At 60.7% G+C, this 16,672-nt stretch overlaps 1 protein-coding gene across 2 annotated transcripts; it reads left to right on the forward strand.

Moving 5' to 3' along the window:
- Nucleotides 1–6: 6 nt before the first annotated feature.
- On the forward strand, nucleotides 7–14,956 carry RHOT2 (ras homolog family member T2). 2 transcript variants are annotated; one of them, XM_063171282.1, is made up of 19 exons: nucleotides 7–73; nucleotides 357–410; nucleotides 1,820–1,901; nucleotides 2,008–2,051; nucleotides 3,822–3,875; nucleotides 4,190–4,242; nucleotides 4,884–4,992; nucleotides 5,393–5,494; nucleotides 6,047–6,145; nucleotides 6,531–6,639; nucleotides 6,918–7,038; nucleotides 8,550–8,634; nucleotides 9,882–10,027; nucleotides 10,108–10,208; nucleotides 10,280–10,410; nucleotides 10,795–10,875; nucleotides 11,055–11,177; nucleotides 11,319–11,521; nucleotides 12,998–14,956. In XM_063171282.1, the coding sequence occupies exons 2-19, from the start codon at nucleotides 378–380 to the stop codon at nucleotides 13,113–13,115; spliced, it is 1,794 nt and encodes a 597-aa protein (XP_063027352.1). In that variant the 5' UTR covers nucleotides 7–73; nucleotides 357–377; the 3' UTR covers nucleotides 13,116–14,956. The 2 variants fall into 2 exon arrangements, with proteins under 2 accessions (XP_063027352.1, XP_063027351.1); XM_063171281.1 differs by having other exon boundaries at nucleotides 13–73; nucleotides 352–410.
- The last annotated feature ends 1,716 nt before the right edge of the window (nucleotides 14,957–16,672 follow it).

Genomic DNA, 16,672 nt, shown 5'->3' on the forward strand with positions numbered 1-16,672 from the left:
CGGGGGGGGCCGGGCCGGGCAGGCGGCGGCGCCGCCATGAAACGGGACGTGCGGATCCTCCTGCTCGGGGAGGGTGAGGGGGGCACGGGCACGGGGCCGGGGGAGGCTCCTGCAGCCCGGCAAGGGGCAGGGGGCACGGGGAGCCGGGGGAGAGGGTTCTTCTGCAAGGGAGGAGCGAGGGCGGGCAGGGGGCCCAGGCGGACCCCCCGTCACAGGCGGGACCAGGGGACAGACCGGGCCCGTCATTGTCACCGGGCGATCCCGGCTCCGGACGTGGCTCCCACCTGCCGCTGGCCCCCTCAAGCTCTGCCGTGCCGGTGCCCATGTCAACGTCCTCCCTTTATTTCCTAGCCCAGGTGGGGAAGACGTCCCTGATCATGGCTCTGGTGGGAGAGGAGTTTCCTGAAGAGGTGAGTGGGGAGGGGACGCGCACGGCCCCAGCCCAGGCCCCTCGCTGGGTGGGACAGCTCTGTCCCAGTGTCCCCGCTGGAGGTGGGACTGGGTGGGACAGCTCTGTCCCAGTGTCCCTGCTGGAGGTGGGACTGGGTGGGACAGCTCTGTCCTCAGTGTCCCTGCTGGAGATGGGCTGGGTGGGACAGCTCTGTCCCAGTGTCCCCGCTGGAGATGGGCTGGGTGGGACAGCTCTGTCCCAGTGTCCCCGCTGGAGATGGGGCTGGGTGGGACAGCTCTGTCCCAGTGTCCCTGCTGGAGATGGGGCTGGGTGGGACAGCTCTGTCCCAGTGTCCCCGCTGGAGGTGGGGCTGGGTGGGACAGCTCTGTCCTCAGTGTCCCTGCTGGAGATGGGCTGGGTGGGACAGCTCTGTCCCAGTGTCCCCGCTGGAGGTGGGACTGGGTGGGACAGCTCTGTCCTCAGTGTCCCTGCTGGAGATGGGGCTGGGTGGGACAGCTCTGTCCTCAGTGTCCCCGCTGGAGGTGGGACTGGGTGGGACAGCTCTGTCCTCAGTGTCCCTGCTGGAGATGGGGCTGGGTGGGACAGCTCTGTCCCAGTGTCCCCGCTGGAGGTGGGACTGTCTGGGAGGTGCTCGCAGCTCACGGGGCTGTGGCAGTCACGGGGCTGGTTCAGGTGAACTCAGTGAGGACCGCAGGGAACTCCAGCTGGGGTGGTGTTTTTCTCAGTTTGTGCTCTGATTCCGACCTGGGGGCTGATCCTGACTTGCAGCTCTCTCTGCCCTGAGGAGGGTGTTGGTGCCTCTCAGGGCCCCCCTTGCTGCTGCTGGGGGTCTCTGTCACCAGCACAGCAGGGCTGGCACCACCACAAAGCCCTTGGAAGGGGCAGCTCCATTCCCTGCCCGCTGCACCCTCTGGAGATGGGTTTGGTGCTCTGAGCAGCAGCATCCAGCCAGATGTGCCCCTCAACATCTGGCTGCCCCAGCATAGTTTGGGTAGGGAAATGGGATCAGTCTGTCCAGGCACATTTTCCCTGAGCTTCAGGTGGTTTCTCCTGCTGCCCATGTGTGCCCTCCATGGTGTTGTGCTGGGCAGCATCAGGTCAGGGGTTTGAGGGGACCAGCCCTGCACCCCTTCTCTGCTCCCAGCCCAGCCCATACAACCAGAGGAGCCCAGGGAGTGTCCAGGGTTTATCTCCACCGGGATCAGGAGCTCGGTGTGAGGGAGGCAGGTGGAAGTTCCACCTGGAGGCCACTGCCTGTGCCAGGGCTGAAGTGCAGGGGGCTGCTGCAGCCTGGTGGGCCAAGAGTGATCCATGATCCACAGCTCATCCTGCCCTGGCAGTGGCCAAGGCTCTGAAGTCCCTTGTCACCTGTGCTGCTTGGCTGGAGGGGGTGTGCTGCCTTTGCAGGTGCCCCCCCGGGCAGAGGAGATCACCATCCCGGCCGATGTCACCCCTGAGAAGGTCCCCACACACATTGTGGACTACTCAGGTAGGGCCCTGTCCTGCCTGGCTTCTCCCCTTCCCTGCCTGCCCGAGGGCTTTGGGACGGGGTGGCCCTGCCTGGGCAGGTGGTGATGGCTTCATTCCCCTTGCAGAGTCGGAGCAGACGGAGGAGGAGCTGCAGGAGGAGATCGCCAAGGTGAGCAGGGCTGGCCGGGATGGGCACAGGAGGCTGTGGTCCCCAGGGGACACATGGCTGCTCCCCTCCCCTCCCTGTTAGCCACCCAGAGAGGCACAGGCAGTTTGTTATCCATGGATTAATGCTCCTGGTTTGTTTAGAGGCTTGTTTAATCCTGCTCTGTCTTGTAAGCTGTTGTGTGTGGCTTGTCCAAGGCCTCCGGGGAGCCTCCAGAAGGCGAGTAGTGGGGGCAGCTCGCTGCCCACGGGAGGAGGAGGAGGCAGGAGCAAACACTGTGCTCTCAGCCTCAGGATATTCCCCACAGACTCAGAAGAGGGAGGAGCAGTTGCTGGGTTTGGGCAGGACCCCTGCTTAGATCCCTGTGGCTGTCTGATGAAGCTGTGGCACAGAGGAGTTAATCTGGGAGCTGGAGCTGCAGGCGAGCACTGAGCAGGGAGGGATGAGGGAGCCCTCAGAGCAGCCATGGAGGAATAATTAAGTTGTCTGGCTGGGTTGGACCCAGCTGCTCTTTGCCCTGGGATTAACCTTGACTCTGCAGACATGAGGACCTTTTAATTATGGATAATAAAACCATTTCTCTCACGTGAGCAAAGCTGTTTAATCTCCCAACCCCGGTGGCTAACAGTCGAGAAGGTGGGCACGGGGGTCCTGCTCCCTCCACCCAGACAGCAGGAGTACACAGAAGCTTTAAATGGCTCCAGGAAATCCTGCCTAAACCCTTGTGTGTCCTCGGATTAGCATTAAACTCTCTGCTGAAAGGACCAGTGATCCCTCCTGTCTGCTTCCGATAAAGCCTCGGTGCTGGCCCTGTCTGCAGGGGTCAGGAGGGGAGGACAGCTGGGGCATGGCTGCTGTGAGGGGGGTCTGGGCCAGCAGGCGTGGGAGCAGCAGCTCCTGAGGCAGAGGAACTTCTCCCAGGAGCTCCTGAGGCACAGGAGCTGCTCCCAGGGGCTCGAGGGCTCGTGCTGAGGGCGCGGGGGGCTGTGTACGTGTCCGTGCTCACGTGCGCTCGGCCCAGCGCTTCCCTGGCAGCTCAGGCAGCATTCCCTGTTCCCCTGGTATTCCCTGCTGCCCTGGCATTCCCTGCTCCCATAGCATTCCCTGCTGCCCTGGTATTCCCTGCTGCCCTGGCATTCCCTGCTGCCCTGGCATTCCCTGTTCCCCTGGCATTCCCTGCTCCCATGTCATTCCCTGCTGCCCTGGCATTCCCTGCTTCCATGGCATTCCCTGCAGCCCTTGCATTCCCTGCTCCCATGTCATTCCCTGCTGCCCTGGCATTCCCTGCAGCCCTTGCATTCCCTGCTCCCATGTCATTCCCTGCTCCCCTGGCATTCCCTGCTTCCATGGCCTTCTCTGCTCCCCTGGCATTCCCTGCTGCCCTGGCATTCTCTGCTCCCATGTCATTCCCTGCTCCCATGGCGTTCCCTGCTGCCCTGGCGTTCCCTGCTCCCCTAGCATTCCCTGCTTCCATGGCCTTCTCTGCTCCCCTGGCATTCCCTGCTGCCCTGGCATTCCCTGCTCCCCTGGCATTCCCTGCTGCCCTGGCATTCCCTGCTCCCCTGGCATTCCATGCTTCCATGGCGTTCCCTGCTCCCCTGGCATTCCCTGCTGCCCTGGCATTCCCTGCTTCCATGGCCTTCTCTGCTCCCCTGGCATTCCCTGCTGCCCTGGCATTCCCTGCTGCCCTGGCATTCCTTGCTTCCATGACATTCCCTGCTGCCACAAGTGTGGCAGGGACCCCCTCACCACCCTCTCCTGTTTCTCTTGCAGGCCAACGTGGTCTGCATGGTGTACGATGTCACCAAGGAAGCCACCATTGACAAGGTGATGGGTCCCCACCACGGCCCTGCTCCAGTGCTGGGGTTTCTGTGCTGCCCTGTGGTGTGGGCACGTACTGATGGCCCCTAGCCCTGTGGGATTTTGGGTCAGAGATTCCTGCTAGCAGAAGCTGAGTCCCACCCAAGGTTGTTACTCACAGCAGGACAGCAGGCTTGTTGCATCCCAGTGCTGGCACCCAGCATCCCTGGGGCTGCTCTGCCTGCTGGTGTGAGGGGATGCTGGGGAGCAGATGGCTGCAGGGAATGTTCCTGCCTGCCTGGAGCTGTGCTCACGGTCCTTTCCCTCTGCTCACCTTCCAGATTCGCACAAAGTGGATCCCCATGGTCAACGGGGGACTTGAGAAGGGGTCCAGGTACTGTGTGGGGTGTGATTGGGGGGTTCTGGGGGCTGTGGGGTGCCCACCATCCTTACCTCCTACTGAGGGTGCTGAGAGCAAACCAGCTTTGTGGTTTGATCCAGGCTGGGTTGAATGGGAGCCATGGTCTAATGGGGGTGTCCCTGCCTATGGCAGGGGGTGGGATGGGATGAGCTTTAAGGTCCCTCCCAACCAAAACCATTCCAGGACTGTGGTTTGTGGCCAGACCACTTAGAGCAGAAGCACAGGGGCACTTTCCTCCACCTGAGATCCCGTTGAGGCAGGGGGTCACTGAGGAGGGATCCTTCTCCCCCCGTGATCTCAGGCAGACAGGCAGGGAGAGGAGGCTGCCAGGGGGGTGTGGGAGCACAGAAGCTTTAGTTTGTGTGTGGATCTCTTGGGCAGAAGGCTGCTGTGCTGGATTAAAGGCTCCTGAGCATATTGTTGCTGGGTGAAAGCATAAGCAGGATCAGGCAGTCTGTTTCTCCAGATGGATGCTCCCGGCTGTGGGAGGCAGGAAAGCTGCTCTGGACCTTGCAGAGGAGAGCTGGGGCCTCCCTGACGTGCCCATGGGAGCACCAATGGCTGGCACAGTGCTGGGAGGGCTGGCCTCACTTGTGCTCTGTGTCTTCTCCTAGAACCCCCATTATTTTAGTGGGAAACAAGTCTGACCTGCAGGTGGGCAGCTCCATGGAGGTCATCCTACCCATCATGAACCAGTTCTCGGAGATTGAGACCTGTGTGGAGGTGAGGGGGCTGGGGGGTGTGCAGGGCCTCCCTGAGGGGTGGGAATGCTGGTTTGGTGGGAGCCAGGGAGCCCCTGTGCTCCTGGAGAGCTGCCCTGATGGTGTTGCTCTACACAAGTCCAGAGGTTGAGAGCCTGTCCTTTGGCCTTCCTGTCCTTTAACCCCTTGCCAAAGGAGCAGCTTTCTGTGTCTGCCCTCTGTGGCTCTCTAGTTGGAGCTCCACACAGGCCCTGTTGGTTCTGGGGCTGTGGAATGGGCACAGCAAAGCCAGAACAAAACCCCGGGGATTGCCCCTTTGGATTTTTCCTCATGGTGGAAAAATGTTGCTCTGGGTTTTGAGGCACAGCTAGTCTGGCTGGGGGAGATTGTATCATCCTCTCTCTCTTCTTCTTAATCCCCAGTGCTCTGCCAAGAACCTCAAGAACATCTCTGAGCTCTTCTACTATGCCCAGAAAGCTGTGCTGCACCCCACTGCCCCGCTGTATGACCCAGAGGAGAAGCAGGTGGGTTCCTGGGGGAGTCTCCTTCCCTCACACTGCTCTGGGCTGGAGGTTTTGGAATGCAGGTGGAGGGTTTGGGCTGGCACAGACTCCTGTGCTCAGTACACCTGCAGGGACTGGGGTGTGTTGGGGCAGAAGCCCTCATGCTCCAGGTTGTGTGTTGGTTGTGGAGGGAAGGGTCAAGAAGAACAATTCCCCATGGATTGTCCTCTCTGACTTTAGATGGGATAGTAGGAAAAATTTCTTCATGGTAAGGGTGGTCAGGCACTGGCACAGCTGGAATGGTGGAGTCAGCATTCCTGGAAGGATTCTAAAGCTCTGTGGATGTGGCACTTGGGGACATGGGCTACTGGTGGCCTTGGCAGTGCTGGGGGAACAGCTGGACTCAGATCTTGGGGCAGTTTTCCACCCTTAATGATTCCGTGAGTCCCACCTCCAAGGAGGCTGTGGTACAGGCCTAGAAGTGCAGGAAGGAGCCCTCTGAGTGTGGGGCTGCAGGAGGAAGGGCCAGGCTGTGGCTGGCCCTGTCACTGTCACCATGGTTGGTCCTTGCAGCTCAAACCCTCCTGTGCTCGAGCGCTGACCCGCATCTTCAACCTCTCAGACCAGGACAACAACCAGATCCTCAGTGATGATGAGCTCAACTACTTCCAGGTAGGGTGGCTGCAGAGTTGAGGAGTTCTCCAGTGCCTGGGATTCCCTTTCCAGCAGAGGAGCTGCCCCTCCTGGCACAGCCATCCCGTTCCTGTTTGGTGTTTCTGTGGCACAGCTGGGTGCATCTCTGAGCATGTGGGGCTCCATCTTCCCAAGCTTGGGCTGTTTGCTCTGCCATGGGAAGACCAGGAGGCTCTGGAGGTGCTGAGAGCCCTGAATTATTGAGATGCTGAAGAACAGGAGTTTGGTCAAGGCATAAGACAGAAATCCATGAGCTGGGTGGATTTTCCCTCCCTGAAGCCCCATTCCTTGCCAAGGGAGAGGGGACAGGATTGTGCTCTCTGAGTGCTTTTCTGACAATGGTGTTCATTCTCTTGGGAGGCAGAAGTCTTGTTTTGGAAACCCCCTGGCTCCCCAGGCCCTGGAGGATGTGAAGATGGTTGTGTGGAAGAACACGACAGACGGGGTGCAGGACAACGGCCTCACCTTGAACGGTAACAGCCCAGGGGCTCCCTGCTCCTCCCCAGGGTTGGGGGGATCCTCCTCCCTCAGCACATCCCAGGGGCTGCCCTTGGTCTGAGCCTCCTGGCCTAGTTAGTCCAGGCCTAGTTAGTCCCTGTTGTTAAAGCAAGCTGCTGTGGCTCTCTGAGCCAGCAGTGTTTTCCCAGGGGAAGCACGGCTGAGGGGTGCACCCCTGAGCCTGAGCTGACTCCACTGAGCCCTGAGGCTGAGCTGACTCCCCTGTGGCTGAGCCCCCTGGTCTCTCCTGCAGGCTTCCTCTTCCTCAACACCCTCTTCATCCAGAGGGGCCGGCACGAGACCACCTGGACCATCCTGCGCCGCTTCGGCTACGACGACGAGCTGGAGCTGACAGATGATTACCTGTACCCACAGTGAGTGCCCAGGGCTGCCCAGGGGCCACATCCCCCTGGTGCATGGCCCAGCATCCCCAGCACCCTGGCTGCATCCTCCCTGCAGCTCAGGAGCTGCTCTGGGGTCAGGTTCACAGTGCTCACTTTCCCCTGGGGCAGGAGCTGACACTTGGGCTCAGGGACAAACACAGCACGCCTGGGGCTGCTGATTTAGGCAGACAGCAAGGTGGGGAATGAAATGCAGACTTGCCTTGACATCAGCAAGGGGTTCTTGGAGGCTGCCATGTGCCTGGCTGAGCGAGGCACAGCGGCTCTGTCGGGAGCAGTGAGCTGTCAGCACAGCCCTCGCGGCGCATTGTGCAGCTCCCGTCTTCTCTCTGCTCCCTGCCACTCTGGAGATGGGGAGCTGGCAGCAATGGAAGGGTTTGGCTTGGGAGCTGCCTCCTCCTCTTCCCAGAGAGCAGGCTGCAGGGAGGTGACAGGGACACGCTGGTGGATGGCACCCAGGGCACTGCTGAAGCCCTGGGCATGAGGCAGAGCGAGGGCACAGCATCTCCTGGGCTGCCTGGGATGTGCCAGGGAAAGGCCACTGTGCATCCTCAAGGGATTCTCCACTAAATAAAGGGGCTGTGTCAAGGAATAGCCAGGCCTGGAGGCAACAGCTGACCTTGAGCAGGGAGGGAGTGGGGAGCTGTTTCCCCTGGGTGAGATGTGCTCACACACTGCCCTTCATTCAGGGCTTGAGGAGGTTCATTTGGGTGTCTGAACTGCAGGATAAGATATGAAAGATAAAAGGGAGGTTTTAAGTTGGGTAGTAGGAAAAATTTCTCTGCTGAAAGAGTTAGGTTGGGTAGTAGGAAAAATTTCCTAGGTTTTCCTAGGTTTATGTTGGGTAGTAGGAAAAACTTCTCTGCTGAAAGGCACTGGCACAGCTGCCCAGGGCAGTGGTGGAGTCCCCCCATCACTGGAGGGATTCAAAGCTCTGTAGATGTGTTGAAAGTGAAGGGAGATGACCCACCTTTGTTGATCAGCATTGAACTCCAGTTTATTGATCTCACTCACACACTTTTATAGTGCTGTTAATTAAGCTTATACATATTACAAAATCCGAGCTCATCATAGGTCACAGATTACACACCAACCCCTCCTTTTGTTTTCAATACCTGTGGTTTGTTATTGAAACCAAGATTTGTGTTCTCACCCTGATATGAAAGTTCTCAAGGCCTCCATGTTTGTCAACTTTTGCTTTCCCAAAACTTATCCAAGGACAAGATATTTACTTGTTATTAAAAACAGCCTGAGAACTTCTGCTGTTTACATAAACATGCCTGAGAACTTTTGTTGTTTACAGAAACAGGCTGTGAGAATTTGCTCCTCACAGCTGCCTTTTAAGCCATCTCTGAGCAAAATTCTCCAGCATAGATGTGGCACTTGGGGACATGGGTCAATGATAGCCTTGACAGTGTTGGAGCAGTTGGACTCAATCAGAGAGGGCTTTTCCAACCTAAGTAATTCCATGCTTTTCCCAACAGGATCCGTGTGCCCCCTGGCTGCTCCACAGAGCTCAACCACTTGGGATACCAGTTCCTGCAGAGGCTCTTTGAGAAGCACGACAAGGTGGGCAGCAGGGCAGGGGCTGCAGGGCAGGGGCTGCACACCTGTGCTCCCCTAACCCTCCTCTGTGCCAGGGAGCACCAGGGAAAGGCTTTCCTCTGCCACAGCATTCCCTCTTTGGAGGCTGTGGGAGCAGGAAGAGGCCACAGCAAGCTGTAGGTGGTCTGGAGGCCTGTCAGGGACGTGGGGTTTGGTCACTACTCTGGGCCAAGAGACAGTTTGGACTTTGAGGGACTGGGTCTGAGTTGGCATCAAGCTGGCATGGCCCTTGTGCTGGGCTGCAGCAGGCAGGGAGGCAGGGAATTGGGCAGGGAGGGAGCTGGGCAGGGAAGCAGAGGATTGGGCAGGGAGGGAGGGAATTGGACAGGGTGGCAGGGAACTGGGCAGGGAGGGAGGGAGTTGGGCAGGGAGGGAGTTGGGCAGGGAGGGAGGGAGTTGGGCAGGGAGGCAGGGAATTGGGCAGGGTGGCAGGGAATTGGGCAGGGAGGGAGGGAATTGGGCAGGGAGGGAGGGAATTGGGCAGGGAAGCGGGCAGGGAAGCGGGCACAGCTGCTGGCCAGCAGCCATGGACCGAACACCAGCATCTGCCAGCCTGGTGGAGGGCTGCCAGGCTGGAGAGAGGGAGAGAAAGCAACACATTTGTGCCAAACTCAGGCTCTTGGACAGTGGGAGAAAGGGATGTATTGGATCAGCATGCACCTGCTCGGACTGGCTATTCAAATGTTGATGTGCATCTGGGGAATGGCAGCTCTGTGACAACGGGCAGTGGCTCAGGAATGGCAGCAGAGAGTGGACACACATCCCTGAGTGTCCAGATCAGCTCTGTAGCCCTGGGGAATAGCAGAACTGAACGGATGCACATCCCTGGGTGCCCAGGTGCCAGCAGGTCCTCCTCAGGCACAGCAGCCTGAGTGCTGAGTGCTGTGGAAGGCCAGGCTAGCCTGGTGCAGGCTGCTGTGGGACAGCTGGCTCCAGGAGTGCCAGCAACGGCAGCTCAGGGCTGTGGGGTGGGCGTGGACAGTCCTGCCTGGCTGCAGCTGCAGTCCCACGGCCTGTTTGCTGCTGTGCAGTGCTGGAGTCCCTGAGGCTCTGAGCTCGCCCAGCTCCGGCCTCGCTGCGGCCGATCGATGCCTGCCATTGACAGATCCCTGTGACAGTGCACAGCAGGGAGGTGGCCCGTGTGGCAGGGCCCCCCGTGGGCACAGGCTGGGCCCTGCCTCCCCTGGTGACTCCCCTGTGTGTTTTGGCAGGACCAGGATGGAGCCCTGTCGCACACAGAGCTGCAGAACTTCTTCAGCGTGTTCCCCTGCGTGCCCTGGGGCCCCGAGCTCTACAACACGGTATGCACCACTGATAAAGGCCTGCTTTCCCTGCATGGATTCCTCTGCCAGTGGACGTAAGCTCAGTCCCTCTCCCTGGCCCTTGCTCACCTCACTGAGCCCTTGCTGACCCTGCTGCCGTGCTCTGTCTCTGCAGGCTCGTGGCTTACCTGGACGTGCGGCACTGCCTGGAGTGCCTGGGCTACCTGGGCTACCCCATCCTCTCGGAGCAGGACTCCCAGACCCAGGCCCTCACAGGTACAGCCATGCCCTCCCCTTCTGTCCCAGCTTGGGTCCCTCCTGGCTCTCACCACCCTCTCTGCTGCCAGTGACCCGGGAGAAGAGGATTGACCTGGAGAAGGGGCAGACCCAGAGGAATGTGTTCCTGTGCAAGGTGCTGGGAGCGCGGGGCGCAGGCAAGTCTGCCTTCCTGCAGGCCTTCCTCGGCAGGAGCCTGGCGGTGAGTGGCTGCTCCCTGCCTGGCCACGCTCCCAGGATGGAGCAGGAGGCACAGCTGGGGGTCCTGGAGTGATCTGTCCCTTGGTGGCACCTCCCTGCCCCTGGCCAGGCCCCTCTGTGTGCTGCCCTCCCTGCCCATGCTCCACACCCCTCTATGCTGGTGGCTTTGGTGTCCTTATTGTGGGTAAAGCAGTGGGTCTGCTCCCTCTGCTTGTCCCTTTCCCTGCTCTGACCTGACTTTCACTGCCTGTTAGGAGCAGCCCCACATCCCTTGCCAGGCCCTGGCTGCCCTTCAGGCCAGGGGGGCTCAGGGCAGTGTGAAACAGTCCCTCACCCAGCACTGCTTGGGTCTCCACAACCTGAGATGCTGTTTTCCTTGTGACAGGCCCAGAAGGAGAAGCCAGGAAAGCCATCCCTCTACACCATCAACACAGTGCAGGTCAATGGCCAGGAGAAGTACCTCATAGTAAGTGTGGGAGGGCAGGGAATTGTGCCTGGCTCTTGGCATGGCTGGGCTGTCCCCATACCCTGGCCCATGGGGCTGGGCTGTGCCTGTGGCTGTGCTGGCACTGTCCTTGTGCTGCTGTGAGGAGCAGCTGAGCCCTGGGACCCTGCAGTGCCACCTTGCTGTCCCCTGTGCTGCAGCTGTCCGAGGTCAGTGCTGACAGCACCTTCTCCAAGCCGTCGGACACCGCCTGCGACGTCGCCTGCTTCATCTACAGCCTGAGCGACCCCAAATCCTTCAGCTACTGTGCCAGCATCTACAAGGTACCTGGCAGGGACCCTGGGGGCCTTCACAGGGGTCCTGGGCAACCCAGGGGTCCCGTTAGACCTCACCAGGGGCACAGGGGACATCAGCCTCTCCTGGGGTTGGTCCCTAACCCCTCGCTGGGGTTTCTGTCTCTGCAGCAACACTACGTGGACAGCCAGATCCCCTGTGTGTTCGTGGCCTCCAAGACAGACCTGCCAGAAGCCAGCCAGCAGCCAGGGCTCTTCCCAGCTGAGTTCTGCTACAAGCACTGCCTGCCTCCACCCTTCCCCTTCTCCTGCCACAGCCAGGGACCACCCAGCACTGCTGTCTACACCAAACTGGCCACTGCTGCCACCTTCCCGTTAGTATCCTTCCCACGGGGGGCTGTGTCCCAGCCCTGCCTCTGCCACAGGGCTTTTGCTTTGGTTTCTCTGCAGCTTTTGGTGTCATCTAGGGCATGCAGTGACAGGACAAGGGGGGAATGGCCTTAAGCTGAAGGAGGACAGGATTAGAGGGGATATTGGGAAGGAATTGTTCCCTGTGAGGGTGGGCAGGCCCTGGCACAGGGTGCCCAGAGCAGCTGTGGCTGCCCCTGGATCCCTGGCAGTGCCCAAGGCCAGGCTGGGCAGGGCTGGGAGCAGCCTGGGACAGTGGGAGGTGTCCCTGCCCATGGCAGGGGTGGGATGGGATGAGCTTTAATGTTCCTTTCCAATCAAACCATTCCAGGATTCTGTGATTCTGTGATCTGCTTATACAAATAATTGAAACAGAAAAGCCACTTCTTCTCTAATTGCAGAGGGGGGAGGTTTTCTGCTGCCTGTGTGTATGTCTCTGGCAGATTTAGTAGATAGATCCTGCCACAGGAGTGTTTATTTTTGAAGCCTAAGATAAAAAAATGCTGAAGAGGAGTAGCCAGCTTAGTTTGCCAAGGCCCACGGGGGGGGTGGCAGCTATTTTCTCCCGATGAGATGGATCAGGCTGGAAAAGAGGTCAGTGAAGCCAGACCTCTGTCACACAGAGAAACTGCACCCCAGAGGGGCTGGCAGTGGGGCAGGACAGCACCAGGCTGGTCACAGGAGGTGAGGGGGGCTCTGAGGAGAGAGGAGGCTCCCTGTGAGTGGAATCACTCTGCTCCAGGGCTGGGCAGGGCCAGCACAGCTCCAGGGGCCGAGCCCTGGCGGGGAGAGCGTGTGGGAGCGTTGGAAGGCAGGATGGGATTACTAGTGAGTAGTTTTCCCTCCAGCTTCTTTTCAATAAACAACTTTATTTTTAGAGCTGACGCTTTTTTTTTTTTTCCCTCCCCTCTGCAGTATTAAAATTTAAATATTCTTAATATATCTTGGGGTATGTGGTATAAATAAATAACAGCGTAATGGAGGGCCGGGGATTGGCTGTGCTCCCCCGATGTAGTGGGGAATGAATTATGGATGGAGGCAGAGAGAGGAGAGGAGCTGTTAGTGCAGGCCAGCACGTGCTAGGGGAGGGGATGTGTACCCTGGGGCAGCACCAGGGCCTGTCCCTCGCTGCCCTTCGGTCCCTGTCACCAGTGTCCCTGTGGTGGCATCCTGGGGAGTTGCAAAGGCAGCCTGACCTAGAAAGACACATACCTGTCTAATTATTGAGGTGTTGGAGAGCTGTTTCCAGGGCAGGGGAGGGGACAGCCACATCCATCCCACAGCCCCCCCTTGGCTTGGTGCTGATGCCGGGTGATGAGAGCTCTGCTTGCAGGGATGGGGAATCTCAGATTCTCACTGGGCTCACCCTCCTGGCACTCCCTGTGTGGGGTGGGAGCACCAGCACAGCCACACTCACCGGCTTCTTCTGTGTTTGCTTGCAGGCACCTGAACGCCGTGGAGCTGGGAGTCGCGTCCTTCTGGCTGCGGGTGGCGCTGGGGGCGGCGGTGACGGCGCTGGTGGGCTTCACCCTGTACCGCCTGCTGGCCAAGAACAAGTGAGAGCCACGCCCCGCTCCGGCCCCGTGACACCAGCTCCGTCCCCAGCGACGCCCGGAGGGGCCCCGCCTCAAGCTGGCCCCGGTAGGAAATCCTCCTTTGCCCCCAGCCTGGATTGCAGGAGCAGTGAAGCCAGACCTCGCAGCACCAGCAGGATCAGCCCTGGCACCGGGCAGCCTCAGCCCGTGGCCTCCTGGCCCCCGTGGGCACAGGGCTGGCAGCTCTGCCAGGAGAGCTCTGCCTCACCAGCGGCTGGAGGATCACCCTCGTCTTTTATTCTGTTCAGTTTTTTTTAACGCTTGTTTTTAAGCTCAAACACGAGTGTTTCAGTGTCTGTTGGACTGGGCACATCCCCTCCCCTGAGGGCTGTGCTGGTGCCCTCAATTCTGGAGGGCACAGCGCTCCCGGGGCCCCGGGGAGCTCCAGCAGCAGCTGAGCTGTCAGATGAGCTCACGGCTGCAGCTCCCTGGGGCTCAGCTCCAGATCCTGTCCCGGTTTCCCTCAGCCAGGGCTGGCACAGGGAGCCAGGGAGGGAGGGCCAGGCACTGACACCCCCAGCCCAGTGTGAGGGATCAGCCTGGCCCCTCCTGCCAGGCACAGGGGCTGCTCTCCTGGCCTGAGGGGGGACAGTGACCACCAGGGTTTGTCCTGAGCTCCTTTCTGTTGTTTCTACACAACGATCTTGTGAGTCCTGCAGCGTGCCAGGCTCTGGGTCCATCCACTCTCCTTTCCTGGCTCCCGTTCGGCCCATCCCCTCCCCACCCTGGCCACCAGTATTCATGGCCAGCAGTGTTTGCAGGGCTCTGGCAGCCCTGGTAAGGACTGGGAGGGCATTGGGTGCCCGCTGTGTGCCCGGTCTGTCCCTGGCAGTGCCATCACTGAGCTGGTGCCACGCTGTGCCCTAGGCCCTGTGCCCTGCTGTCCCCTCTGTGGGGCCCTGTCCAGAGCGTGAGGCTCTGGGCATTGCATCTCCTGGCACCACTGGAAGCTCCTTCCTGTCCTGTCCCGTCCCCTGCCCACACCTGAGCTGGTTTCATCTGCTGGGACTGAGCTCAGTCCCTGTGTGCAAGTCCCAAAGAGCCAGGCCAGCACCATCCCTGGGTTCCTGGGGAGCCTGGATCAGCCCTGGCTGTGCCATCAGCCTGGCCATGTCACCAACCTGGTTGTGCCATCAGCCTGGCCATGTCACCAACCTGGTTGTGCCATCAGCCTGGCCATGTCACCAACCTGGTTGTGCCACCAACCTGGTCATGCCATCAGCCTGGCCGTGTCACCAGCCTGGTCATGCCATCAGCCTGGCCATGTCACCAACCTGGTTGTGCCACCAGCCTGGCCATGTCACCAACCTGGTCGTGCCACCAGCCTGGCCATGTCACCAGCCTGGCAGTGTCACCAGCCTGGCGTTCCCCAGCACGCTCAGGGTCAGTCTCCAGGCAGCTGCAGGGGCAGATCCTAGGGTAGCACCAGAGCTGCTTTTTCTGTGTTTTGTCTATTTAAATGTTTTATGGTGGCCTGGAACCAGCGAGGGGATGGAGGAATTGCTGGGCAGCGCCAGTGTCTCTCCTTGGGACAGTCCCAGGGTGCTGTCCCCATCCTGCTGTCCCCAGCTCTGCGTGTCCCTGCCTGTGCTGGAGCTGCCCTGCCAGTCGGGCACACACTCAGTGCTGGTTCCTGGCACTGCCAGGGCCAATCCCTCGTGCTCAATGTCCTCCTCTGTGCCCACCGTGCGTGGCTCTGCCAGCCGGGCCCGTGCCTGCTGTTGGTGTCTCCCTGCTCCACATCTGCTGGAGCTGTAATGTTTTAGGTTTGTTCTCTACAGCAAAATAAATTTTTACACACCTTGAGCTTGCACGCCGTGTCCTGTATCCCCTGGGGAGCAGGACCCCTGTCCCTGTCACCCAGGCAGGGGGAGCAGGGCCACCCTGAGGGCACTGACAGGGATTTAGGGCCTGGTGTGCTGGGACAGGGCTTGGGGCTGGCCAGGACTCCTTGGTGCTTGGGGACACAGATCCTTGTGCCAGTGCCAGCCAGAGTGCAGAGCCAGGGGAGGAGGTGATGGATCCCGTGGTTCTGTGCTCAGGATCCGTGGGAAGGGGGAGCTTTGGCTGCCCTGGGAGCTGTGGTCTCTGTGCCCATCCCTGTGTGGGGTTTGGGGCTCCCCACTTCCCTGCAGTCACTTTCCCCCTGCACCTGCAGCTCGCAGGGCTGTGCCACCTCCCCTCCCCTCCCCTCCCTGCTCCTGTTTTCCCGTGGCAGATTTTCCCTCAGCTATTTCTGTCCCTGCCTCAGCCACGGGCGCTGGGCACAGGCAATGTGGGCACAGGCAATGTGGGCGCAGCCGGAGAAAAGGATTTTCCAGAGCCTCTGCACTGGATGGGATCGGGCTGCTCCCACATGGGGGGGATCCTTGTGGGGTGGGAGGGGAGACCCTTCCCACAGGGCCAGCCAGGGGACAGGGACAGTGGGGACACAGCCAGGGGACAGGGAGGGTGGGGACACAGCCAGGGGACAGGGACGGTGGGGACACAACCAGGGGACAGGGAGAGTGGGGACACTGCCAGGGGACAGGGACGGTGGGGACACAACCAGGGGACAGGGACGGTGGGGACACAAACAGGGGACAGGGAGGATGGGGACACAACCAGGGGACAGGGACGGTGGGGACACAGCCGAGACAGGGACAGTGGGGACACAGCCAGGGGACAGGGAGGATGGGGACACAGCCAGGGGACAGGGACGGTGGGGACACAACCAGGGGACAGGGACGGTGGGGACACAGCCAGGGGACAGGGAGAGTGGGGACACAGCCGGGACAGGGAGGATGGGGACACAGCCGGGACAGGGACGGTGGGGACACAGCCGGGACAGGGACGGTGGGGACACAGCCAGGGGACAGGGAGAGTGGGGACACAGCCGGGACAGGGACGGTGGGGACACAGCCAGGGGACAGGGACAGTGGGGACACAGCCGGGGGACAGGGACAGTGGGGACACAGCCAGGGGACGGGGACAGTGGGGACGCAGCGGCGCTGCCGTGCGGGCAGAGGGGGCGGCGCAGGCGGACGGGACGCGCGGGGCTCCCCGGTGACTCCAAACCAGGCTGGATCCCCCGGGAGCCGCGGCCCACGTGCCCTGCTGGGTATTCACAGCTCTGCCGTGCGGGGCACGGGCGCTGTGCTGGCACCGACGCGGGTGTGGGGCTGGGCACACGCCTGGCACGGCCACGGGACACCAGGGAAGGGTCTGGCAGGGCTGGGCAGCCCAGAGCTCCCTGGGCACCTCAGTGGGGCTGAGCTGCAGCTCTGGGAAGTGGGGACAGTACCAGGGATGGGTCCTGGAGACCCAGGGGAGCCTGGCCTGGGTGACAATGGGCATGTCCCATAGCGGTGCCAGCTCCAGGGACCCAGTGCCAGGCTGTCCATGAGCACTGTGCCGGGGCAGGGGACAGCACTGGAGGCTCTGTGGTCCCTGTGCCATGAGGGGCGTACCCGGGCTGTGCTGGCCTGGGGGTCAGGGACAGGATGGAGGGAATGTTTGCAATCTGTGCCAGATTCAGCAGGC

This window comes from Melospiza melodia, chromosome 18 (assembly GCF_035770615.1).
Source record: "Melospiza melodia melodia isolate bMelMel2 chromosome 18, bMelMel2.pri, whole genome shotgun sequence".
Lineage (NCBI taxonomy): Eukaryota > Metazoa > Chordata > Aves > Passeriformes > Passerellidae > Melospiza > Melospiza melodia.